Consider the following 27,932-nt stretch of genomic DNA (forward strand, 5'->3'; position numbering starts at 1 on the left):
CGTGGTGCTCAAACGCCTGGGATCCAATCAGGAGCTGGCGGACATCGACCAGAAGATCTGTAAGAGAGCTACTGGCCGCCCGCGCTGCGACCTCATCCAGGCCATGTACAAGACTGAGTTCGCCAGGCTGAACGGGGACGTGAGGCTGCTGACCCCTGAGGTGGTAGAGGGCTGGTCTGACCTGGTGCACTGCCCCTCCCAGAGGCTGCTGGACAGGGTGGTGCGACGTTATGCCGAAACCAAAGACTCTGGCAGCTTCCTGCTGAAGAACCTGAAGGACACCGAGAGGATGCAGTTACTGATGACCCTGGCCTTCAACCCTGAGCCCCTCGTACTACAGGTAGGAACTAAGGCCTTTTAAATACCCTGTTCTCTTCTACAGGGATTCATCTGTATTGTTATTCGTGTTTGAGATGGACGACATTGTACTTCAGGTCACTTTTTTAATGGCTTCGTTGTTTTGTCTGGTGTTATTGACTTCTACGTGATAAAACTATAGACTGCAGACACTGACATGTCCAAATGAAACCAGCGGAATCCCAACAGGCCTGTTAGCCACACCTTTCTGCCACAGAGCCATCTAGTGGCCTGTTAGCCACACCTTTCTGCCACAGAGCCATCTAGTGGCCTGTTAGCCACACCTTTCTGCCACAGAGCCATCTAGTGGCCTGTTAGCCACACCTTTCTGCCACAGAGCCACAAAACATGTAATTAATAATGAAAATGTGGCAAATCAAATACGTTTTTGTCTTGTATACAAAGTGTTATGTTTGGGGAAAATCCAATACAACACATTACTGAGTACACCTCTCCATATTTTCAAGCATAGTGGTGGCTGCATCATGTTATGGGTATGTTTTGTAATCGTTAAGGACTGGGGAGTTTTTCAGGAACAGAATGGAGCTGACCACCGGCTAAAACACAAGGCCAAAGCTACGCTGGAGTTGCTTACCAAGACGACAGTGAATGTTCCTGAGTGGCCGAGTTAGTTTTGACTTAAATCTACTTGAAAATCTATGACGAGGCCTGAAAATGGTTGTCTAGCAATGATCAATAACCAATTTGACAGAGCTTGAAGAATGTTGAAAATAACAATTTGCCAATGTTGCACAATCCATGTGTGGAAAGCTCTTAGAGACTTACCCAGAAAGACTCACAGCTGTAATTGCTGTCGAAGGTGATTCTAACATGTATTGACTCAGGGGGTTGAATACTTACCGAATCAATATACACTATATATACTTAAGTATGTGTACATCCCTTCAAATTTGTAGATTAGACTATTTCAGCCTCATCCGTTGCTGACGGGTGTATAAAATTGAGCACACAGCCATGCAATCTCCATAGACAAACATTGGCAGTAGAATGGCCTTACTGAAGAGCTCAGTGACTTCAAACCTGTCACCGTCTTAGGATGCCACCTTTCAAACGAGTGGAAACGTCTAGGAGCAACAACGGCTCAGCGCCGAAGTGGTAGGCCACACAATCTCACAGAGCGGGACCGCTGAACCACGTAGTGCGTAAAGAATAGTCTGTCCTCCGCTGCAACACTCACTACCGAGTTCCATACTGCCTCTGGAAGTAACGTCAGCACAGCAACGGTTCATTGGGAGCTTCATGAAATGGGTTTCTATGACCGAACAGCTGCACACAAGTCTAAGATCACCATGTGCAATGCCAAGCGTCGGCTGGAGTGGTGTAAAGCTCACCGCCATTGGACTCTGGAACAGTGGAAACACGTTCTCTGGAGTGATGAATCACACTTCACCATCTGGCAGTTTGATCTGGGATTGGCGGATACCAGGATAACGCTACCTGCCCGAATGCATAGTGCCAACTGTAAAGTTTGATGGAGGAAGAATGATGTTCTGGGACTGTTTTTCAAGGTCCTGACTAGGCCCCATAGTTCCAGTGTAGGGAAATCTTACTGCTACAGCATACAATGACATTCTAGACAATTCTACTTTGTGGCAACAGTTTGGGGAAGGACCTTTCCTGTTTCAGTACATTAGAATGTTTAGTTTGAGAAACAGACGCCTCACAAGTCCTCAACTGGCAGCTTCATTAAATAGTACCCGCAAAACACCAGTCTTAACGTATACAGTGAAGAGAGGCAACTCCGGGATGCTGTCCTTCGAGGCAGAGTTCCTCTGTCCAGTGTCTGTGTTCTTTTGCCCATCTCAAACTTTTCTTTTTATTGGCTAGAAGGACAGCATCCCGGAGTCACCTTTCCACTGTTGATGCCAAACCCTCTGTAAATTACAGGGTATGAATCCTCTTCCCTCTTCCGCTATAGATCTTTAGCATAGTCACTTAGTATCGATCAGACCCACCCCAAAACCAACCTGCAGATTCTTCAGTCTATTCAACCTCAGGAGGCTGAAGACATTTGGCTTGGTCCAAAAAATGACCCCTCCAAAAAAAATGGTATATGTGTGTATTATTATTGTTGTTGTTGTTTATTATTAGACAGTTGTTTACATATTTGTCTTGTTACCAAGTAGATTTGTTGTATTATTTTTTGGGGGACATTCTTGAAAAGGAGATGGTACATCAAGAGTTCATGCTGCTGTGTTGGTGCAGATGTGTCACCTCATCCAGTATGGATCAAGGGTAACAGTACTGTGTTGGTGCAGATGTGTCACCTCATCCAGTATGGATCAAGGGTAACAGTACTGTGTTGGTGCAGATGTGTCACCTCATCCAGTATGGATCAAGGGTAACAGTACTGTGTTGGTGCAGATGTGTCACCTCATCCAGTATGGATCAAGGGTAACAGTACTGTGTTGGTGCAGATGTGTCACCTCATCCAGTATGGATCAAGGGTAACAGTACTGTGTTGGTGCAGATGTGTCACCTCATCCAGTATGGATCAAGGGTAACAGTACTGTGTTGGTGCAGATGTGTCACCTCATCCAGTATGGATCAAGGGTAACAGTACTGTGTTGGTGCAGATTTGTCACCTCATCCAGTATGGATCAAGGGTAACAGTACTGTGTTGGTGCAGATGTGTCACCTCATCCAGTATGGTGACATCCCTCAAAGCTGAGAGATTTACTTGGTGTTGCTGAGTTACTGCATATTTAACATTCAAGGCAGGTTTAAGTGATTCGAAGTGCATCTGATGGTCTTTTGGAGAGAAAAAAGACAAAGACAAAGCAAAACATCTGTGTGTTAATCCTTGAGGTTTCAGACGTTTTTTAGGAAGCGAAAGAAACTACTTTTGAAACGGAGGTCAGGAAAAACTATTTCTGTCTCTTCTCCTTTAACCGCTATTCTGTTACACAGTGTTTCTTAATGCTGGTCCTGGGGACCAAAAAGCCACGCACATTGTTCTTGTTTTCAAATGTTATTCATTTAGCAGACACTCTTATCCAGAGTCACTACAGTAGTGAGTCATTTAGCAGACTCTCTGATCCAGAGTCACTACAGTAGTGAGTCATTTAGCAGACTCTCTGATCCAGAGTCACTACAGTAGTGAGTCATTTAGCAGACTCTCTGATCCAGAGTCACTACAGTAGTGAGTCATTTAGCAGACTCTCTGATCCAGAGACACTACAGTAGTGAGTCATTTAGCTGACTCTCTGATCCAGAGTCACTACAGTAGTGAGTCATTTAGCAGACTCTTATCCAGAGTGACCTACAGTAGTGAGTCATTTAGCAGACTCTCCTATCTAGAGAGACTTACAGTAGTGAGTCATTTAGCAGACTCTCTTATCCAGAGTGACTTACAGTAGTGAGTCATTTAGCAGACTCTCCTATCTAGAGAGACTTACAGTAGTGAGTCATTTAGCAGACTCTCTTATCCAGAGTGACTTACAGTAGTGAGTCATTTAACAGACTCTCCTATCTAGAGACTTACAGTAGTGAGTCATTTAGCAGACTCTCCTATCTAGAAAGACTTACAGTAGTGAGTCATTTAGCAGACTCTCCTATCCAGAGTGACTTACAGTATTGAGTCATTTAGCAGACTCTCTGATCCAGAGAGACTTACAGTAGTGAGTCATTTAGCAGACTCTCCTATCTAGAGAGACTTACAGTAGTGAGTCATTTAGCAGACTCTCCTATCTAGAGAGACTTACAGTAGTGAGTCATTTAGCAGACTCTCCTATCTAGAGAGACTTACAGTAGTGAGTCATTTAGCAGACTCTCTGATCCAGAGACACTACAGTAGTGAGTCATTTAGCAGACTCTCTGATCCAGAGCGACTTACAGTAGTGAGTCATTTAGCAGACTCTCCTATCTAGAGAGACTTACAGTAGTGAGTCATTTAGCAGACTCTCTGATCCAGAGACACTACAGTAGTGAGTCATTTTGCAGACTCTCTGATCCAGAGAGACTACAGTAGTGAGTCATTTAGCAGACTCTCTGATCCAGAGAGACTTACAGTAGTGAGTCATTTAGCAGACTCTCTTATCCAGAGTGACTACAGTAGTGAGTCATTTAGCAGACTCTCTTATCCAGAGTGACTACAGTAGTGAGTCATTTAGCAGACTCTCTTATCCAGAGTGACTACAGTAGTGAGTCATTTAGCAGACTCTCTTATCTAGAGAGACTTACAGTAGTGAGTCATTTAGCAGACTCTCCTATCTAGAGAGACTTACAGTAGTGAGTCATTTAGCAGACTCTCCTATCTAGAGAGACTTACAGTAGTGAGTCATTTAGCAGACTCTGATCCAGAGAGACTTACAGTAGTGAGTCATTTAGCAGACTCTCCGATCTAGAGAGACTTACAGTAGTGAGTCATTTAGCAGACTCTCCTATCTAGAGAGACTTACAGTAGTGAGTCATTTAGCAGACTCTCTGATCCAGAGAGACTTACAGTAGTGAGTCATTTAGCAGACTCTCCTATCTAGAGAGACTTACAGTAGTGAGTCATTTAGCAGACTCTCCTATCTAGAGAGACTTACAGTAGTGAGTCATTTAGCAGACTCTCCTATCTAGAGAGACTTACAGTAGTGAGTCATTTAGCAGACTCTCTGATCCAGAGACACTACAGTAGTGAGTCATTTAGCAGACTCTCTTATCCAGAGTGACCTACAGTAGTGAGTCATTTAGCAGACTCTCCTATCTAGAGAGACTTACAGTAGTGAGTTTTTGTGAGAATCAAACCCTGGCAAGCGCCAGGCGCTTCCAACTGCCACACAGGTAGATGACTTAACTGTTTTGTTTCCTATTCCTAGTGGAATCAGGTGTGAAAACTACACCGCTTTAGGTCTCAGGATGAAGAAACAGCAGAGGATCACTTTCTGACCAACCCAGAGCCCCTTTTCCACCCAACGTGTCATCATACTGGAGTAAAGATACCTTCATAGAAAATGATTTAAAATGAGTCAACCAGTAAAATACTATTTGAGTAAAAGTATTTGGTTTTAAATTGACTTAAATATCAAAAGTAAATGTAATTCCTAAAATATACTTAAGTAAAAGTATGAATATATATATTTTTAAATCCTGATGTTAAGCAAAACCTTACGGTACCATATTACGTTACAGATAGCCAGTTACACTCCAACACTCAGACATCATTTACTAATGACGCATCTCTGTTTAGTGAGTCCTCCAGATCAGAGGCAGTAGAGATGACCAGGAATGTTCTCTGTTTAGTGAGTCCTCCAGATCAGAGGCAGTAGAGATGACCAGGGATGTTCTCTGTTTAGTGAGTCCTCCAGATCAGAGGCAGTAGGGATGACCAGGGATGTTCTCTGTTTAGTGAGTCCTCCAGATCAGAGGCAGTAGGGATGACCAGGGATGTTCTCTGTTTAGTGAGTCCTCCAGATCAGAGGCAGTAGGGATGACCAGGAATGTTCTCTGTTTAGTGAGTCCTCCAGATCAGAGGCAGTAGGGATGACCTGGGATGTTCTCTGTTTAGTGAGTCCTCCAGATCAGAGGCAGTAGGGATGACCAGGGATGTTCTCTGTTTAGTGAGTCCTCCAGATCAGAGGCAGTAGGGATGACCAGGGATGTTCTCTGTTTAGTGAGTCCTCCAGATCAGAGGTAGTAGGGATGACCAGGGATGTTCTCTGTTTAGTGAGTCCTCCAGATCAGAGACAGTAGGGATGACCAGGGATGTTCTCTGTTTAGTGAGTCCTCCAGATCAGAGGCAGTAGGGATGACCAGGGATGTTCTCTGTTTAGTGAGTCCTCCAGATCAGAGGCAGTAGGGATGACCAGGGATGTTCTCTGTTTAGTGAGTCCGCCAGATCAGAGGCAGTAGGGATGACCAGGGATGTTCTCTGTTTAGTGAGTCCTCCAGATCAGAGACAGTAGGGAGGACCAGGGATGTTCTCTGTTTAGTGAGTCCTCCAGATCAGAGGCAGCAGGGATGACCAGGGATGTTCTGTGTTTAGTGAGTCCTCCAGATCAGAGGCAGTAGGGAGGACCAGGGATATTCTCTGTTTAGTGAGTCCTCCAGATCAGTGGCAGTAGGGATGACCAGGGATGTTCTCTGTTTAGTGAGTCCTCCAGATCAGAGACAGTAGACCAGGGATGTTCTCTGTTTAGTCAGTCCTCCAGATCAGAGACAGTAGACCAGGGATGTTCTCTGTTTAGTGAGTCCTCCAGATCAGAGACAGTAGGGATGACCAGGGATGTTCTCTGTTTAGTGAGTCCTCCAGACCAGATTATAGCACCACTCTCTCCAGTCATTTCCCCCGGTGATTTACAACCAACCAACCAATCAATGACATTGACCGTGTCTCGTGAAGGGTCAGGACAACAATGAGCCCAGCATGTCATTCAATATGTGACGTAACCTCCAATCCCTAACTCAGCCTCACACAGCTCCCCGACACCTCCAGGCATTTGGGAGGACAAAGGCGAAATCAGCCTTTTTAGTCCAGTCAATCTATAAAATCTTATTAGCCTTGAGTGGGCTCCCCCCCCCCCTCTATCTCTCTCTGTCTTTCCATCCTTTTTTTGTTGGGGGGCAATGTTTATGGTCTCTTCAAAAAGCCAGATGTTTTACCACATTCTGTTGGCATTCCCCCCTCTTTATATAGACTTTGTCTAGCTGCAACTGAGCAAGGGACATTCAACTTTGACCCTGTTGTTCAACAGCAAGCTCTACATTTTTCTTCCGACAAAATGCACTGCTTTAATGTGTGTTAATGTGTTAATTTTTCTGTTATGGTGAATTAATTGTTTTGTTGTCTACAGTTTCAACTCCAAAACATTGTCAGATATGTTCAGGTTATTAAGCTATATGAGCTGCCTAGCCAACTAAATAGTTCATTCAGCTTTTAATTATATATATATAATATATATAATATATATCTCTTTTTTTCACTAATCACTGATCTGGCTTTCAAGTCTCAGCCAATGAAAATACAATTTTCTGTTCCAAATGTTACCAGAACCAACGTGCACGTCGTCTTCTACAGACCATCTTCTGGTATCCGCTATTCTAGAACATTACCACGTTACCAGAACCAACGTCCACGTCGTCTTCTACAGACCGTCTTCTGGTATCCGCTATTCTAGAACATTACCACGTTACCAGAACCAACGTCCACGTCGTCTTCTACAGACCGTCTTCTGGTATCCGCTATTCTAGAACATTACCACGTTACCAGAACCAACGTCCACGTCGTCTTCTACAGACCGTCTTCTGGTATCCGCTATTCTAGAACATTACCACGTTACCAGAACCAACGTCGCACGACCATCTTCTGGTATCCGCTCTTCTACAGACCGCCTTCTGGTATCCGCTATTCTAGAACATTACCACGTTACCAGAACCAACGTCCACGACCATCTTCTGGTATCGTCTTCTACAGACCATCTTCTGGTATCCGCTATTCTAGAACATTACCACGTTACCAGAACCAACGTCCACGTCGTCTTCTACAGACCATCTTCTGGTATCCAATATTCTAGAACATTACCACGTTACCAGAACCAACGTGCACGTCGTCTTCTACAGACCATCTTCTGGTATCCGCTATTCTAGAACATTACCACGTTACCAGAACCAACGTCCACGTCGTCTTCTACAGACCATCTTCTGGTATCCGCTATTCTAGAACATTACCACGTTACCAGAACCAACGTGCACGTCGTCTTCTACAGACCATCTTCTGGTATCCGCTATTCTAGAACATTACCACGTTACCAGAACCAACGTCCACGTCGTCTTCTACAGACCGTCTTCTGGTATCCGCTATTCTAGAACATTACCACGTTACCAGAACCAACGTCCACGTCGTCTTCTACAGACCGTCTTCTGGTATCCGCTATTCTAGAACATTACCACGTTACCAGAACCAACGTCCACGTCGTCTTCTACAGACCGTCTTCTGGTATCCGCTATTCTAGAACATTACCACGTTACCAGAACCAACGTCCACGTCGTCTTCTACAGACCATCTTCTGGTATCCGCTATTCTAGAACATTACCACGTTACCAGAACCAACGTCCACGTCGTCTTCTACAGACCGTCTTCTGGTATCCGCTATTCTAGAACATTACCATCTCATTTAACTGTTAAACACAAGCCCACTGCTAGTGAAGAGACTAATCTCTCTCTATATATATATGTGTTTCAAGCCAACGCGGATCTATTTGCCAGACGATGAGGCCGTTGAATGGTTATGACCTGTGTCTGTCTGACGCCAACTGTTTTGAACATAACGCCTTCCCATTTTGTTCAGATGTTGAAATCATGTAGCCTGCCGTTTTCCTCAGAATGAAAAATGAGTTTCCGTACAGAAATCTTTCTTTAATGCTCATTTGCAGATTCCATCACACACAGACTAGACGACTAGCAGCACAAACAGTGTGGCCCAAAAATTTGAAGTGTACCTATGATGAAAATTACAGGCCTCTCTCATCTTTTTAAGTGGGAGAACTTGCACATTGGTGGCTGACTAAATACTTTTTTACCCCACTGTGTGTCTGTGGCAGAAAATGCTTCTAGCGGTACGCGGTGGAAACTGAGCATTTATTTTCATGTTCGTTGATACTCCCATCTGAGTAGGGGTCTGCTCTGTTGTAAATGTTGGGAGTTTGGACAAAAAAAGGGTATCATTACAACGGTTAAATTCTCCTCTATTACAGGACATAATGTGTTTCTGTATGACTGATTCTGTTGGACCAAACATCAAACAGTGAGGTGAAACGGCTTTATTGTCCGAGAGAAAGAAGTTTGTTATTTCATTAGAATTGAACCTTTGTTTCCCCAAAGCAGTAGTCATTTCAACCAAAACAAATGTTTATCTTTTATTTAACTAGGCAAGTCAGTTTATAACAAATTGGCCAATCCCAACTGTGCGCTGCCCTATGGGACTCCCAATCACAGCCTGGAATCGAACCGAGGTATCTGTAGTGACGCCTCTAGCACTGAAGATGCAGAGCCTTAGACCGCGGAACCACTCAGGAGTCCAGTGATCTTTCGTCTGTGTGTGAGTGGCAGGGGGAGGGGCTTGGTGTCTGTGTGAGAATGACAGGGGGAGGGGCTTGGTGTCTGTGTGAGAATGACAGGGGGAGGGGCTTGGTGTCTGTGAGAATGACAGGGGAGGGGCTTGGTGTCTGTGTGAATGACAGGGGGAGGGGATTGGTGTCTGTGTGTGAGTGGCAGGGGAGGGGCTCGGTGTCTGTGTGTGTGGCAGGGGGAGGGGCTTGGTGTCTGTGTGAGTGGCAGGGGAGGGGCTTGGTGTATGTGTGAGTGGCAGGGGAGGGGCTTGGTGTCTGTGAGTGGCAGGGGAGGGGCTTGGTGTCTGTGTGAGTGGCAGGGGGAGGGGCTTGGTGTCTGTGTGTGTGGCAGGGGGAGGGGCTTGGTGTTTGTGTGAGTGGCAGGGGAGGGGCTTGGTGTCTGTGTGTGTGGCAGGGGAGGGGCTTGGTGTCTGTGAGTGGCAGGGGAGGTGCTTGGTGTCTGTGTGTGTGGCAGGGGAGGGGCTTGGTGTCTGTGTGTGTGGCAGGGGAGGGGCTTGGTGTCTGTGTGAGAATGGCAGGGGAGGGCCTTGGTGTCTGTGTGAGAATGGCAGGGGAGGGGCTTGGTGTCTATGTGAGAGTGGCAGGGGAGGGGCTTGGTGTCTGTGTGAGAATGACAGGGGAGGGGCTTGGTGTCTGTGTGAATGACAGGGGGAGGGGATTGGTGTCTGTGTGTGAGTGGCAGGGGGAGGGGCTTGGTGTCTGTGTGAGTGGCAGGGGGAGGGGCTTGGTGTCTGTGTGAGTGGCAGGGGGAGGGGCTTGGTGTCTGTGTGTGTGTTCGTTCCCTCTATTTGTTCCCTCTCCTTACTCCCCTCTATTCGTTCCCTCTATTCGTTCCCTCTCCTTACTTCCCTCTATTCGTTCCCTCTCCTTACTTCCCTCTATTCGTTCCCTCTCCTTACTCCCCTCTATTCGTCCCCTCTATTCGTTCCCTCTCCTTACTTCCCACTATTCGTTCCCTCTATTCGTTCCCTCTCCTTACTTCCCTCTATTCGTTCCCTCTATTCGTTCCATCTATTCGTTCCCTCTACTTACTTCCCTATTTGTTCTCTCCTTACTTCCCTCTATTCGTTCCCTCGATTCGTTCCCTCTCCTTACTCCCCTCTATTCGTCCCCTCTATTCGTTCCCTCTCCTTACTCCCCTCTCTTCGTTCCCTCTCCTTACTTCCCTCTATTCGTTCCCTCTCCTTACTTCCCTCTATTCGTTCCCTCTCCTTACTCCCCTCTATTCGTTCCCTCTCCTTACTCCCCTCTCTTCGTTCCCTCTCCTTACTTCCCTCTATTCGTTCCCTCTCCTTACTTCCCTCTATTCGTTCCCTCTCCTTACTCCCCTCTCTTCGTTCCCTCTCCTTACTCCCCTCTATTCGTTCCCTCTCCTTACTCTCCTCTATTCGTTCCCTCTATTCGTTCCCTTTATTCGTTCCCTCTCCTTACTTCCCTCTATTCGTCCCCTCTATTCGTCCCCTCTATTTGTTCCCTCTCCTTACTTCCCTCTATTCGTCCCCTCTATTCGTTCCCTCTCCTTACTCCCCTCTATTCGTTCCCTCTATTCGTTCCCTCTCCTTACTTCCCTCTCTTCGTTCCCTCTCCTTACTTCCCTCTATTCGTTCCCTCTCCTTACTTCCCTCTATTCGTCCCCTCTATTCGTCCCCTCTATTCGTCCCCTCTATTCGTCCCCTCTATTCGTTCCCTCTATTCGTTCCCTCTCCTTACTGCCCTCTATTCGTCCCCTCTATTCGTTCCCTCTCCTTACTTCCCTCTATTCGTTCCCTCTATTCGTTCCCTCTATTCGTTCCCTCTATTCGTTCCCTCTATTCGTTCCCTCTATTCGTTCCCTCTATTCGTTCCCTCTATTCGTTCCCTCTATTCGTTCCCTCTCCTTACTCCCCTCTCTTCGTTCCCTCTCTTCGTTCCCTCTCTTCGTTCCCTCTCTTCATTCCCTCTCTTCGTTCCCTCTCTTCATTCCCTCTCTTCGTTCCCTCTCTTCATTCCCTCTCTTCGTTCCCTCTCTTCATTCCCTCTCTTCGTTCCCTCTCTTCATTCCCTCTCTTCGTTCCCTCTCTTCATTCCCTCTCTTCGTTCCCTCTCCTTACTTCCCTCTCTTCGTTCCCTCTCTTCGTTCCCTCTTCGTTCCCTCTCTTCGTTCCCTCTCTTCGTTCCCTCTCTTCGTTCCCTCTCTTCGTTCCCTCTCTTCGTTCCCTCTCCTTACTCCCCTCTCTTCGTTCCCTCTCTTCGTTCCCTCTCTTCGTTCCCTCTCCTTACTCCCCTCTCTTCGTTCCCTCTCTTCGTTCCCTCTCCGTACTCCCCTCTCTTCATTCCCTCTCTTCGTTCCCTCTCTTCATTCCCTCTCCTTACTATGTCAAGTAGGAGCGAAGGATACCGCCCTGTGTGTTTGTGTTGCTGGCAGTGAAATCACTCTGCACCTCTGCTCTCAGCTGCACGACATGCGTACATTCGGGCATCAGGCATGTCCGTATCGTCTCTCACGGGACAGAGAGGAGAGCAGTGGGTTGTGGGGAGGCAGTAGGTCACGAGATGGGGAGAGGAGAGAGGCTGGCGGAGAGGCTGGCGGAGAGGCTGGCGGAGAGGCTGGCAGAGAGGCCGGGGGTGTTTGAGTGCCTTTAACTCTTCAGAGTCCCGACTCTGTTCGGGAATCAGTGGATAGACATGATCATTTGCTGAGAGACGGAGGGGAGGGGAGGGGGGAGACAGGACAGTTAGCAGCACTAGACTAAAGAATGAACGGCGTCTGTGGAGATTGCACACAAGATGTACTGTAAAGTCTTCCAAGAACGCCAGACTCTCTCCGACTGAGCGTTTTGGTCGTTAGCTCCTACGCCTACTGTATGTAGTGGAATCACAGCGAGTTAGTCGAATGGTAGGCTATTGATCCCTGACATCCCACGTCACGTTCCTGTGACGGTAAGAGTCTGTCAGGGTCCTGAAATATTCTGCTGATTCCCGTATTGATTTATCCTCTAGTACTTTTGACCAGAGCCCTGTGGTGGTTGTTCTCCGACCTCTCGCTGAACAGCTTCTGTTTCCATACTGGGTCTGTTCTGTTTCCATACTGGGTCTGTTCTGTTTCCATACTGGGTCTGTTGTGGTTCCATACTGGGTCTGTTCTGTTTCCATACTGGGTCTGTTCTGTTTCCATACTGGGTCTGTTCTGTTTCCATACTGGGTCTGTTCTGTTTCCATACTGGGTCTGTTGTGTTTCCATACTGGGTCTGTTGTGTTTCCATACTGGGTCTGTTGTGGTTCCATACTGGGTCTGTTGTGGTTCCATACTGGGTCTGTTGTGTTTCCATACTGGGTCTGTAGTGTTTCCATACTGGGTCTGTCGTGTTTCCATACTGGGTCTGTAGTGTTTCCATACTGGGTCTGTAGTGTTTCCATACTGGGTCTGTAGTGTTTCCATACTGGGTCTGTAGTGTTTCCATACTGGGTCTGTTGTGTTTCCATACTGGGTCTGTTGTGTTTCCATACTGGGTCTGTTGTGATTCCATACTGGGTCTGTAGTGTTTCCATACTGGGTCTGTTGTGTTTCCATACTGGGTCTGTTGTGATTCCATACTGGGTCTGTTGTGATTCCATACTGGGTCTGTTCTGTTTCCATACTGGGTCTGTTCTGTTTCCATACTGGGTCTGTTGTGTTTCCATACAGGGTCTGTTGTGTTTCCATACTGGGTCTGTAGTGTTTCCATACTGGGTCTGTAGTGTTTCCATACTGGGTCTGTTCTGATTCCATACTGGGTCTGTTCTGTTTCCATACTGGGTCTGTTCTGTTTCCATACTGGGTCTGTTCTGTTTCCATACTGGGTCTGTTGTGTTTCCATACTGGGTCTGTTGTGTTTCCATACTGGGTCTGTTGTGTTTCCATACTGGGTCTGTTGTGTTTCCATACTGGGTCTGTTCTGTTTCCATACTGGGTCTGTTGTGTTTCCATACTGGGTCTGTTGTGTTCCATACTGGGTCTGTTGTGTTTCCATACTGGCTCTGTTGTGTTTCCATACTGGGTCTGTAGTGTTTCCATACTGGGTCTGTTGTGTTTCCATACTGGCTCTGTTGTGTTTCCATACTGGGTCTGTAGTGTTTCCATACTGGGTCTGTTGTGTTTCCATACTGGGTCTGTAGTGTTTCCATACTGGGTCTGTTGTGTTTCCATACTGGGTCTGTTCTGTTTCCATACTGGGTCTGTTCTGTTTCAGCTACTGGGTCTGTTCTGTTTCCATACTGGGTCTGTTCTGTTTCCATACTGGGTCTGTTGTGTTTCCATACTGGGTCTGTTGTGTTTCCATACTGGGTCTGTTGTGGTTTCCAGCTCTCTGTTGTGGTTCAGACTGGGTCTGTTGTGTTTCCATACTGGGTCTGTAGTGTTTCCATACTGGGTCTGACAGACATACTGGGTCTGTAGTGTTTCCATATGGGTCTGTAGTGCCATACTGGGTCTGTTGTTTCCATACTCTGAGTGTTTCCATGGGTCTGTTCTGTTTCCATACTGGGTCTGTTCTGTTCCATCTGGGTCTGGGATTCTGTTGTGTATCTGGGTCTGTTGTGTTCCATGGGTCTGTTGTGTTTCCATACTGGGTCTGCCATGGGTCTGTTGTGATTCCATACTGGGTCTGTTCTGTTCCATCTGGGTCTGTTGCCATGGGTCTGTTGTGATTCTGGGTCTGTCTGTTCGGTTCCAGCTGGGTCTGTTGTGGTTCCATACTGGGTCTGTTGTGGTTCCATGGGTCTGTTGTGTTCCATCTGAGAGCTGGGTCTGTTGTGTTCCATACTGGGTCTGTTGTGGTTCCAGCTCTGAGAGACTGGTGTCTGTTCTGTTTCCATACTGGGTCTGCTGGTTTCCATACTGTCTGTTGTGTTTCTGATACTGGGTCTGTTGTGTTTCTAGCTCTGAGAGACTGTCATGTGTCTGTTGTGGTTCCAGCTCTGAGAGACAGTCATGGGTCTGTTCTGTATCTGAGAGCTGGGTCTGTTCTGTATCTGAGAGCTGGGTCTGTTCTGTATCTGAGAGCTGGGTCTGTTCTGTATCTGAGAGCTGGGTCTGTTCTGTATCTGAGAGCTGGGTCTGTTCTGTATCTGAGAGCTGGGTCTGTTCTGTATCTGAGAGCTGGGTCTGTTCTGTATCTGAGAGCTGGGTCTGTTGTGTTTCCATAGCTGGGTCTGTTCTGTATCTGAGAGCTGGGTCTGTTCTGTATCTGAGAGCTGGGTCTGTTGTGTATCTGAGAGCTGGGTCTGTTCTGTATCTGAGAGCTGGGTCTGTTCTGTATCTGAGAGCTGGGTCTGTTGTGTTTCTGAGAGCTGGGTCTGTTGTGTTTCTGAGAGCTGGGTCTGTTGTGTATCTGAGAGCTGGGTCTGTTGTGTATCTGAGAGCTGGGTCTGTTGTGTATCTGAGAGCTGGGTCTGTTCTGTATCTGAGAGCTGGGTCTGTTGTGTATCTGAGAGCTGGGTCTGTTCTGTATCTGAGAGCTGGGTCTGTTCTGTATCTGAGAGCTGGGTCTGTTCTGTATCTGAGAGCTGGGTCTGTTCTGTATCTGAGAGCTGGGTCTGTTCTGTTTCCATACTGGGTCTGTTCTGTATCTGAGAGCTGGGTAAACTAGACTCTCTTTGTCAGTGGAAAACAGTCTTCTGTGTTTGTCCCACCACGCCTTTTCTGCCTGTTGAATTGAAGAGGCACTCTCAACCCGGTCGTGTGGAAGACCATTTGGCTTTCAAGGAATATATATTTTTGGAAGACGAAACAAAGGACGACCGCAGTACAAGGGTCTCCTTGTGAAAAGTGAGGTTCCAACGTGACTGTTTTTGTTGTGGTTTTGTTTTTAAGACACCTTGTGTATTTTTTTCTGAGTTCTCTAGGAGTTTTTCCTTCGAAAAAAATTGGATCATTGCCTATAATAAGTCATTTCATTATATGTATGTGTATTTCTCAGCCCTTCACTTCCTTTACAGAGAAATGCACCAACTGAGGTCTCCTCAAATATTGGCCTAGGACTTTCTTTTAAAATTCCATTTGCCTTTGTCTGCTGGTCTTCCTCTGGCTGGCTGTCTGGAGGAGGGATGGAGAGATTGAGAGATTGAGAGATTGAGAGATGGAGGGATGGAGGGATGGAGGGAGAGATGGAGGGATGGAGGGAGAGATGGAGGGATGGAGAGATGGAGGGATGGAGGATGGAGGGATGGAGAGATGGAGGGATGGAGAGATGGAGGGATGGAGAGATGATGGAGGGGATGGAGGGATGGAGGGATGGAGGGGATGGAGAGATGGAGGGATGGAGAGATGGAGGGATGGAGGGATGGAGGGAGAGATGGAGGATGGAGGGATGGAGAGATGGAGAGGGAGGGATGGAGGGATGAGGAGATGGAGGATGGATGGATGGGATGGAGGGATGGAGAGATGGAGAGATGGAGGGATGGAGGGATGGAGAGATGGAGAGATGGAGGGATGGAGAGATGGAGGATGGATGGAGAGGAGATGGATGGAGAGATGGAGAGATGGAGAGATGGAGGATGGATGGAGAGATGGAGATGGAGATGGAGGGAGGGATGGAGAGATGATGGAGGGATGGATGGAGAGATGGAGGGATGGAGGGATGGATGGAGAGATGGAGAGATGGAGGGATGGAGGGATGGAGGGAGGGATGGAGAGATGGAGGATGGAGAGATGGAGAGATGGAGAGATGGAGGGATGGAGGGAGGGATGGAGAGATGGAGAGATGGAGAGATGGAGAGATGGAGGGATGGAGAAAGAAGGGGAAGTGAACCATCATGTTTAATATATTTTTCCAGGCTGGTTAGCTGGTTAAATTAGATCCACCCATCGCTTCCCGAGAGCATGTGACTGTGGTAACTCTGCGAGCCAAAGTCATGTCTGCTCAGTGAAGCCCGCAATAGGACATGACAGGCCTGTGGGGTTAACTCAGTCAAGGGTACAGCACTCATCTCCTCCAGACTAAAATCTGTGCCTGAGACGCTGGTCCCCCCTCAGCGCCTCCTTCTCATTTCACCTGACATGAAAGAGCACGTTGGCTTCAAACGCTGGAAGCAAAACCAAGGGAGGAGGGGGGCTGAGGGGAAGAGATGGAGGGGGAGGATGGGGAGGAGATGGGGGGGGCACACAACAGAGGAGAGCCTGGGGGGAGGGGACTGACTTGGACTACCAGAGAGCGGAACGAATGGTCGTTGTCACTAATCAAATAAAAACCAGGGCTTTGCTCTCCCATAAATATCTGACCTAGTATACTTGGCATTGAGGTTTATGGTTTACATTGGGTTTGTTTCGGGAGGAGGGAGGTCCCTCTCCACCTCCCTCTCCCTCCCTCCCACCTCCCCTCCCGTCCCTCTCCACCTCCCTCTCACCTCCCTCCTCCCGAAACAAACCCAATGTAAACCATAAACCTCAATGCCAAGTATACTAGGTCAGATATTTATGGGAGAGCAAAGCCCTGGTTTTTATTTGATTAGTGACAACGACCATTCGTTCCGCTCGGTTCCGCTCGCTGGTAGTCCAAGTCAGTCCCTCCAGGCTCTACTCTGTTGTGTGTGCCCCCATCTCTTCCCCTCTCCCCATCTCCTCCCCCTCAGCCCCCCCCATCTCTTCCCCCTCCCCCCCCATCTCCTCCCCCTCAGCCCCCCCATCTCTTCCCCCTCATTGAGGTTTATGGTTTACATTGGGGTTTTGCCTCCAGGCTTTGTTGTCTATTGTCTGTCTGCTGAATGTAGCCCAGTGTACAGTAGCAGTGGGCTGTGTACAGTAGCAGTGGGCTGTGTACAGTAGCAGTGGGCTGTGTACAGTAGCAGTGGGCTGTGTACAGTAGCAGTGGGCTGTGTACAGTAGCTGTGTACAGTAGCAGTGGGCTGTGTACAGTAGCAGTGGGCTGTGTACAGTAGCAGTGGGCTGTGTACAGTAGCAGTGGGCTGTGTACAGTAGCAGTGTACAGTAGCAGTGGGCTGTGTACTGTGCTGTGTACAGTAGCAGTGGGCTGTGTACAGTAGCAGTGGGCTGTGTACAGTAGCTGTGGTGGGCTGTGTACAGTAGCTGTGTACAGTAGCAGTGGGCTGTGTACAGTAGCAGTGGGCTGTGTACAGTAGCAGTGTACAGTAGCAGTGGGCTGTGTACAGTAGCAGTGTACAGTAGCAGTGGGCTGTGTACAGTAGCAGTGTACAGTAGCAGTGGGCTGTACAGTAGCAGTGTACAGTAGCAGTGGGCTGTGTACAGTAGCAGTGTACAGTAGCAGTGTGTACAGTAGCAGTGGGCTGTACAGTAGCAGTGGGCTGTGTACAGTAGCAGTGGGCTGTGTACAGTAGCAGTGTACAGTAGCAGTGGGCTGTGTACAGTAGCAGTGTACAGTAGCAGTGGGCAGTGTACAGTAGCAGTGGGCTGTGTACAGTAGCAGTGGGCTGTGTACAGTAGCAGTGGGCTGTGTACAGTAGCAGTGTGTACAGTAGCAGTGGGCTGTGTACAGTAGCAGTGTACAGTAGCAGTGGGCTGTGTACAGTAGCAGTGGGCTGTGTACAGTAGCAGTGGGCTGTGTAGTAGCAGTGGGCTGTGTACAGTAGCAGTGGGCAGTGTACAGTGTACAGTAGCAGTGGGCTGTGTACAGTAGCAGTGGGCTGTGTACAGTAGCAGTGGGCTGTGTACAGTAGCAGTGTACAGTAGCAGTGGGCTGTGTACAGTAGCAGTGGGCAGTAGCAGCTGTGTACAGTAGCAGTGGGCTGTGTACAGTAGCAGTGGGCTGTGTACAGTAGCAGTGTACAGTAGCAGTGGGCTGTGTACAGTAGCTGTGTACAGTAGCAGTGGGCTGTGTACAGTAGCAGTGGGCTGTGTGTACAGTAGCAGTGTACAGTAGCAGTGGGCTGTGTACAGTAGCTGTGTACAGTAGCATTGGGCTGTGTACAGTAGCAGTGGGCTGTGTACAGTAGCATTGGGCTGTGTACAGTAGCAGTGGGCTGTGTACAGTAGCAGTGTACAGTAGCAGTGGGCTGTGTACAGTAGCAGTTTACAGTAGTAGTGTACAGTAGCAGTGGGCTGGGTACAGTAGCAGTGGGCTGTGTGCAGTGGGCTGTGTACAGTAGCAGTGTGTGTACAGTAGCAGTGTACAGTAGCAGTGTACAGTAGCAGTGGGCTGTGTACAGTAGCAGTGTACAGTAGCAGTGTACAGTAGCAGTGGGCTGTGTACAGTAGCAGTGGGCTGTGTACAGTAGCAGTGGGCTGTGTACAGTAGCAGTGGGCTGTGTACAGTAGCAGTGTACAGTAGCAGTGGGCTGTGTACAGTAGCAGTGGGATGTGTACAGTAGCAGTGGGCTGTGTACAGTAGCAGTGGGCTGTGTACAGTAGCAGTGTACAGTAGCAGTGGGCAGTGTGCAGTAGCAGTGTACAGTGTACAGTAGCAGTGGGCTGTGTACAGTAGCAGTGTACAGTAGCAGTGGCTGTGTACAGTAGCAGTGGGCTGTGTACAGTAGCAGTGTACAGTAGCAGTGGGCAGTGTACAGTAGCAGTGTACAGTAGCAGTGGGCAGTGTACAGTAGCAGTGGGCTGTGTACAGTAGCAGTGTACAGTAGCAGTGGGCAGTGTACAGTAGCAGTGTACAGTAGCAGTGGGCTGTGTACAGTAGCAGTGTACAGTAGCAGTGGGCTGTGTACAGTAGCAGTGGGCTGTGTACAGTAGCAGTGTGCAGTGGGGGCTGTGTACAGTAGCAGTGTACAGTAGCAGTGTACAGTAGCAGTGGGCTGTGTACAGTAGCAGTGTACAGTAGCAGTGTACAGTAGCAGTGGGCTGGGTACAGTAGCAGTGTACAGTAGCAGTGGGCTGGGTACAGTAGCAGTTTACAGTAGCAGTGTACAGTAGCAGTGGGCTGGGTACAGTAGCAGTGTACAGTAGCAGTGGGCTGTGTACAGTAGCAGTGGGCAGTAGCAGGGCTGTGTACAGTAGCAGTGTACAGTAGCAGTGGGCTGTGTACAGTAGCAGTGGGCTGTGTACAGTAGCAGTGGGCTGGGTACAGTAGCAGTGGGCTGGGTACAGTAGCAGTGGGCTGGGTACAGTAGCAGTGTACAGTAGCAGTGTACAGTAGCAGTGCTCTAAGTGAAGTCAGAGTTCTGTGGGGTTTTTGACTGACAGCCATGGTGAACGTGAGCCCTGCTCGTGACCACATGCCCCTTCTGCTTATACTTCTGCACGTGTTGATGTCTGAGTGTTAATTGAGAGGTGTCTATGTGTTCTGAAAGATGATCGGTATAATAAATACTGCTTTGAGGTCGTACGGGGAGGGGGGAGGGGGAGAGGGAGGGGGGGAGGGAGGGGAGGGGGAGGGGAGGGGAGGGGGAGGGGACGGAGGGGAAGGGGGGGAGAGGGAGGGGGAGGGGGAGAGGGACGGGAGGGAGAGGGGCGGGAGGGGAAGGGGAGGGGAGAGGGACGAGAGGGGAGGTGGAGGGAGGGGGGGGGGGAGAGGGACGAGGGGGAGGTGGAGAGGGACGAGAGGGGGAGGGGAGAGGGAGGGGGAGAGAGGAGAGGGGAGATGGAGGGGGAGAGGGGAGGAGGGGAGAGGGAGGGAGGGGAGAGGCGAGAGGGGGAGGTGGAGGGGGACGAGAGGTGTAGAGGGAGAGGGGAGGGACGGGAGGGGAGAGGGACGAGAGGGGAGGTGGAGAGGGGTGAGGGGGAGGGGAGAGGGAGGGGGAGAGGGAGGTGGAGAGGTATAATAAATACTGCTTTGAGGTCGAGGGAGGGGAGAGGGACGGGGGGAGGGGAGAGGACTGAGGTCGTAGGGGGAGGTGGAGAGGGACGGGGGGAGGTGGAGGGGGAGGTGGGGAGGGGAGGGGAGGGGGAGGTGGAGAGGTATAATAAATACTGCTTTGAGGTCATGAGGGAGGGGAGAGGGACGGGGGGAGGTGGAGAGGTATAATAAATACTGCTTTGAGGTCGTGCGGGAGGGAGAGGGACGGGGGGAGGTGGAGAGGTATAATAAATACTGCTTTGAGGTCGTACGGGAGGGGAGAGGGACGGGAGGGGGGGGAGAGGGACGGGGGAGGGGGAGAGGGGGGAGGGGAGGGGAGAGGTATAATAAATACTGCTTTGAGGTCGTACCACAAACCCGTGAGTTCAAACGTAGGTTTTGTTTTTATAGAGTTGTAATCTTCATATTCATCCAGACTTTTTATCCCACATTTTGTTACGTTACAGCCTTATTTTATTCTAAAATGTATTTAAAAAAATTTGTTTTCCTCAGACAATAAATACCCCATAATGAAAAACAAAAAAAACACTTTTTAAATTGATTTTTTGCAAATGTTTTACAAATATAACATTGAAATATCATATTTACATAAGTTTTCAGACTCTTTACTCAGTACTTTGTTGAAGCACCTTTGCAGCGATCACAGCATCAAGTCTTCTTGGGTATGACGCTACAAGCTTGGCACACCTGTATTTGGGGAGTTTCTCCCATTCTTCTCTGCAGATCCACTCAAGCTCTGTCAGGTTGGATGGGGAGTGTCGCTGCACAGCTATTTTCAGGTCTCTCCAGAGATGTTTGATCAGGTTCAAGACTGGCTCTGGCTGGGGCCCTCAAAGACATTCAGAGACTTGTCCCGAAGCCACTCCTGCGTTGTCTTGGCTGTGTGCTTAGTGTAGTTGTCCTGTTGGAAGGTGAACCTTCGCCCCAATCTGAGGTCCTGAGTGCTCAGGAGCAGGTTTTCCTCAAGGATCTCTCTGTACTTTGCTCCGTTCATCTTTCCCTCGATCCTGACTAGTCTCCCAGTCCCTGCTGCTGAAATACATCCCCACAGCATGATGCTGCCACCACCATGCTTCACCATTGGGGTGGTGACAGGTTTCCTCCAGACGTGACGCTTTGCATTCAGGCCAAAGATTTCAATTTTGGTTTCATCAGACCATCTTGTTTCTCATGATCTGAGAATCTTTAGGTTTCCTTTTGGCGAGCTCCAAGCAGGTTGTCATGTGCCTTTTACTGAGGAGTGGCTTCCATCTGGCCACTCTACCATAAATGACTGATTGGTGGAGTGCTGCAGAGATGGTTGTCCTTCTGGAAGGTTCTCCCTTCTCCACAGAGGAACTCTGGAGCTCTGGCAGAGTGACCATCGGGTTCTTGGTCACCTCCCTGACCAAGGCTCTTCTCCCCAGATTGCTCATTTTGGCCGGGCGGCCAGCTCTAGGAAGAGTCTTGGTGGTTCCAAACTTCTTCCATTTAAGAATGATGGAGGCCACTGTGTTCTTGGGGACTTTCAATGCTGCAGAAATGTTTTGGTACCCTTCCTCAGATCTGTACCTCGACACAATCCTGTCTCAGAGCTCTACAGACAATTCCTTTGACCCCATGGCTTGGTTTTGGTTCTGACCTGCACTGTCAACTGTGGGACCTTTTTATAGACAGGTGTATGCCTTTCCAAATCCAAATCTTGTCCAATGAATTGAATTTACCACAGGTGGACTCCAATCAAGTTGTAGAAACCTCTCACGGATGATCAATGGAAACAGGATGCACCCGAGGATCTGAATACTTATTGTTTTCACTTTGTCATTATGGGGGTATTGTGATGTCATTATGGGGGTATTGTGATGTCATTATATGGGTATTGTGATGCCATTATATGGGTATTGTGATGTCATTATGGGGATATTGTGATGTCATTATATGGGTATTGTGATGTCATTATGGGGGTATTGTGATGTCATTATGGGGGTATTGTGATGTCATTATATGGGTATTGTGATGCCATTATATGGGTATTGTGATGTCATTATGGGGGTATTGTGATGTCATTATGGAGTATTGTGATGTCATTATGGGGGTATTGTGATGTCATTATGGAGTATTGTGATGTCATTATGGGGGTATTGTGATGTCATTATGGGGGTATTGTGATGTCATTATATGGGTATTGTGATGTCACTATGGGGGTATTGTGATGCCATTATATGGGTATTGTGATGTCATTATGGGGGTATTGTGATGTCATTATATGGGTATTGTGATGTCATTATGGGGGTATTGTGAGATGCCATTATATGGTATTGTGATGCCATTATATATATTTGATGTCATTATTATTGTGATGTCATTAAGGGGAGATGATGCCATTATAGGGTATTGTGATGCCATTATATGGGTATTGTGATGTCATTATATGGGTATTGTGATGTCACTGGGGAGATGCCATTATAGGGTATTGTGATGTCATTATGGGGTTGTGATGTCATTATATGGGTATTGTGATGTCCACTGGGGGAGACTGATGTCATTAGGAGGGGGAGTATTGTGATGTCATTATGGTCCATGTCATTATGGGGAGACATTATGGAGTATTGTGATGTCATTATGGGGGATGTCATTATGGAGTATGTGATGTCATTATGGGTATTGTGATGTCATTATGGAGTATTGTGATGTCATTATGGAGTATTGTGATGTCATTATTGAGTATTGTGATGTCATTATGGAGTATTGTGATGTCATTATGGGGGAGATGTCTGGGGTATTGTAGAGGGGGGTATTGTGATGTCATTATGGGGGAGATGTCATTATATGGGTATTGTGATGTCAGGGGGTGCTGGATCCACTGGGGGAGACTGATGGGGTAGTGATGGGGTATTGTGATGTCTGGGGGTCCACTGGGGAGATGTCATTATATGGGTATTGTGATGTCATTATATGGGTATTGGATGTCATTATGGGGGTCCACTGGGGGAGATGTCATTATATGGGTAGATGGGGGGTATTGGATGCCACTGGGGTGATGTCATTATGAGATTATATGGGTATTGTGATGTCATTATATGGGTATTGTGATGTCATTATGGAGGTATTGTGATGTCATTATGGAGTGTGATGTCATTATGGAGTATTGTGATGTCATTATGGAGTATTGTGATGTCACTGGGGGAGACTGAGTATTGTGATGTCAGAGGGGGGAGTATTGTGATGTCATTACTGGGGGAGATGTCATTATGAGTATTGTGATGTCATTATGGGGGATGTCATTATGGTATTGTGATGTCATTATGGGGAGATGTCATTATGAGTATTGTGTGTAGATTGATGAGGGAAGAAGGCTGTGTCCATTCAAGTGATCTGGGAGACTGTAGTTTTCACATGGGGGTTGTTACTAGTGTCCATCTTTTGTTTTGGAGTCTGGGGGATTCAGATGCTGTGTAAGTACATCAGTGAGGCTTAACCAGGGGCTTTCATTATTCTGCTGGGTCTTTATGTAGAATCATGTGAGGAGAAGACAGAGGGGGGCTGGGAGGGAGGGGTCCACTGGGGAGACTGAGTGTAGAGGGGGGGCTGGTCCACTGGGGGAGACTGAGTGTAGAGGGGGGGCTGGTCCACTGGGGGAGACTGAGTGTAGAGGGGGTGCTGGTCCACTGGGGAGACTGAGTGTAGAGGGGGGGGCTGGTCCACTGGGGAGACTGAGTGTAGAGGGGGGCTGCTGGTCCACTGGGGGAGACTGAGTGTAGGGGGGTTGCTGGTCCACTGGGGGAGACTGAGTGTAGAGGGGTTGCTGGTCCACTGGGGGAGACTGAGTGTAGAGGGGGTGCTGGTCCACTGGGGAGACTGAGTGTAGAGGGGGGGTGCTGGTCCATTATCCCCTATCTAGAGTTCCCAAATGGCCCCCTATCCCCTATATAGAGTTCCCAAATGGCCCCCTATCTAGAGTTCCCAAATGGCTCCCTATCCCCTATCTAGAGTTCCCAAATGGCCCCCTATCCCCTATCTAGAGTTCCCAAATGGCCCCTTATCTAGAATTCCCAAATGGCCCCTATCCCCTATCTAGAGTTCCCAAATGACCCCCTATCTAGAGTTCCCAAATGGCCCCCTATCTAGAGTTCCCAAATGGCCCCCTATCTAGAGTTCCCAAATGGCCCCCCCTATCTGGTGAAGTAGAGTTTCTCCCTCTCTTATCATGGCCTACTTAATTTTTCCAGCCTCTGCAGGCAGGTGAAATCTGATGCAACACTATGACACAGCGCCGACATGGTTCTAAGGGAGAGAGTGACACGTGGCTCTGATCCTTTGTTCAGTCGATAACAGACACCATTTGTAGCATTAACAGGTATAGTGTATATATGTATATATATATATGTATATACAAGGTCTGGAGCCAGCTTCCTGCTCGCTCAGGCTGCTTCTACCCGGACCGCAACCTATCCTCAGAGTCCACACACACATACACACACACATACACACACATACACACACATACACACACACACACACACACACACCTCAAGCCCAGTCTTCAGGCAGGGATTTATGAGGTGGCTGGATGCACTGTGACTGGTGGAGCAGGTCGACTGGTCAGGGCCCAGGGTTTGTCAGGGCCCTGGGCCAGGGCCCAGGGTTGGTCAGGGCCCAGGGTTGGTCAGGGCCCTGGGTTGGTCAGGGCCCAGGGTTGATCAGGGTTGGTCAGGGCAGAATCTGAGGAACCCGACTTCGGCATGCTTCCATTTCCTCTTCCTGCTTTTATAGACCAGAGTCAGACCTACCCAGTCAGACCTACCCAGAGTCAGACCTACCCAGAGTCAGACCTACCCAGAGTCAGACCTACCCAGAGTCAGACCTACCAAGAGTCAGACCTACCAAGAGTCAGGCCTACCTAGAGTCAGGCCTAGCTAGAGTCAGGCCTAGCTAGAGTCAGGCCTAGCTAGAGTCAGGCCTAGCTAGAGTCAGGCCTAGCTAGAGTCAGGCCTAGCTAAACCATTTTCATCAGTGGAGTTAATATATATGTGTGGAGATGGAATCACGCACAGTATTTCTCACACACACACACACACACACACACTATCACACACACACACACACACACACACTTTTTCCACTGTCAGCTATGGACTCTATGTTTACCTTTCCTCCCTGTCATGTCTGATACAGAGAGAGACTGGCTGAGACCGAGCAGACCCTCCCTGTCATGTCTGATACAGAGAGAGACTGGCTGAGACCGAGCAGACCCTCCCTGTCATGTCTGATACAGAGAGAGACTGGCTGAGACCGAGCAGACCCTCCCTCCCTGTCATGTCTGATACAGAGAGAGACTGGCTGAGACCGAGCAGACCCTCCCTCCCTGTCAGATACAGAGAGAGACTGGCTGAGACCGAGCAGACCCTCCCTGTCATGTCTGATACAGAGAGAGACTGGCTGAGACCGAGCAGACCCTCCCTCCCTGTCATGTCTGATACAGAGAGAGACTGGCTGAGACCGAGCAGACCCTCCCTCCCTGTCATGTCTGATACAGAGAGAGACTGGCTGAGACCGAGCAGGCAGTGGACTATAAAATACTGAGGCATACACATTCTCTCTCCCTTTTGCCCTACACACACTTCTCTCACAATACCTGTCAACTGGACTCTCTCTGAATCACACATCTGCAGGGTGCCAGAAAGTAGAGGGAGGAGGGAGAACAGAGAAAGAAACAGACACATGGTGGAGGAGAGAGAGAGAGAGAGAGAGAGAGAGAGAGAGAGAGAGAGAGAGAGAGAGAGATAGAGAGAGAGAGAGACATAGAGAGAGAGAGAGAGATAGAGAGAGAGAGAGAGAGAGACATAGAGAGAGAGAGAGACATAGAGAGACATAGAGAGAGAGACATAGAGAGAGAGATAGAGAGAGAGCCATAGAGAGAGAGAGAGACATAGAGAGAGAGAGAGAGAGAGCCATAGAGAGAGAGAGCCATAGAGAGAGAGAGAGAGAGAGCCATAGAGAGAGAGAGATAGAGAGAGAGACCATAGAGAGAGAGAGAGAGAGAGCACATAGAGAGAGAGAGAGACACATAGAGAGAGAGCCATAGAGAGAGAGAGAGAGACATAGAGAGAGAGAGACACATAGAGAGAGAGAGAGAGACACATAGAGAGAGACACATAGAGAGAGAGAGAGAGACACATAGAGAGAGAGAGAGAGACACATAGAGAGAGAGAGAGAGACACATAGAGAGAGAGACACATAGAGAGAGAGAGCCATAGAGAGAGAGAGAGCCAGAGAGAGAGAGAGAGAGAGAGACAGCCATAGAGAGAGAGAGAGAGAGCCAGATATATAGAGAGAGAGACCATATAGAGAGAGAGAGAGAGCCATAGAGAGAGCCATAGAGAGAGAGAGAGAGAGCAGAGAGAGAGAGCCCATAGAGAGAGAGAGAGAGAGAGCATAGAGAGAGCCATAGAGAGAGAGCCATAGAGAGAGAGAGACATCCCCATATCCCCATATAGTCATGTCCATGAGAGGGAGAGAGAGAGCCATAGAGAGAGAGAGAGAGAGAGACTAGAGAGAGAGAGAGCTGAGACCGAGAGAGAGAGAGAGAGAGACACATAGAGCAGTCCCACATATAGAGAGAGAGAGCCATAGAGAGAGAGAGAGAGAGATAGAGAGAGAGACACATAGGCTGAGACCATAGAGAGAGAGAGAGAGAGAGACAGGCAGTGGACTAGAGAGAGAGAGAGAGAGAGAGAGACATAGAGAGAGAGAGATAGAGAGAGAGAGACACATAGAGAGAGAGAGAGCCACATAGAGAGAGAGAGAGAGAGAGAGCCCATAGAGAGAGAGAGAGAGAGAGAGAGAGAGAGAGAGAGAGAGAGAGAGAGACCATAGAGAGCCATAGAGAGGCATATAGAGAGAGCCATAGATATATTATATATAGCCATAGATATATAGCCATAGAGAGAGAGAGAGAGAGCATAGAGTTGAGACACATTCTCTCTCCATTTGAGCCATAGAGAGAGAGAGACACACTGGACTCTCTCATACTGAATCATAGACATCTGTAGAGAGAGAGAGAGAGAGAGAGAGCACATCTGAGGGTGCCATAGAGAAGTAGAGGGAGGAGGGAGAACAGAGAAAGAAACAGACACATGGTGGAGAGAGAGAGAGAGAGAGAGAGAGAGAGAGAGAGAGCCATAGAGAGAGAGAGAGACACATAGAGAGAGAGAGAGAGAGACCATAGAGAGAGAGAGAGCCATAGAGAGAGAGAGAGAGAGAGAGAGAGATAGAGAGAGAGAGAGAGAGAGAGCATAGAGAGAGAGAGAGAGAGCACAGAGAGAGAGAGAGAGACATAGAGAGAGAGAGAGCCATAGAGAGAGAGAGAGAGCCATAGAGAGAGAGAGAGAGAGCATAGAGAGAGAGAGAGAGAGAGAGAGACCATAGAGAGAGAGAGAGATAGAGAGAGAGAGAGAGAGAGCATAGAGAGAGAGAGAGAGAGAGAGAGAGAGAGAGAGAGCCATAGAGAGAGAGAGAGAGACAGAGAGAGAGCCATAGAGAGATAGAGAGAGAGCCATAGAGAGAGAGATAGAGAGAGAGAGAGAGAGAGACATAGAGAGAGAGAGAGAGAGAGCACATAGAGAGAGAGAGAGAGAGAGAGAGAGAGAGAGAGATAGAGAGAGAGAGAGAGCCATATAGAGAGAGAGAGAGAGAGAGAGAGAGAGAGAGAGCCATAGAGAGAGAGAGAGCCATAGAGAGAGAGAGAGAGACATAGAGAGAGAGAGAGAGACACATAGAGAGAGAGAG

The 27,932-nt window shown here is 48.4% G+C and overlaps 1 protein-coding gene across 1 annotated transcript in view; it reads left to right on the forward strand.

Annotated features, from left to right (window-relative positions):
- The window catches only part of LOC135572156 (divergent protein kinase domain 2A-like), a 99,873-nt gene that overhangs the window by 31,303 nt on the left and 40,638 nt on the right, over positions 1–27,932 (forward strand). Inside the window, 1 exon segment of the mRNA XM_065019227.1 lies at positions 1–340. This exon segment is cut by the window's left edge and continues 548 nt beyond it. Coding sequence (XP_064875299.1) covers positions 1–340 — 340 coding nt within the window.

The sequence above is a fragment of the Oncorhynchus nerka genome, linkage group LG6, assembly GCF_034236695.1.
Source record: "Oncorhynchus nerka isolate Pitt River linkage group LG6, Oner_Uvic_2.0, whole genome shotgun sequence".
NCBI classification, from domain to species: Eukaryota; Metazoa; Chordata; class Actinopteri; order Salmoniformes; family Salmonidae; genus Oncorhynchus; species Oncorhynchus nerka.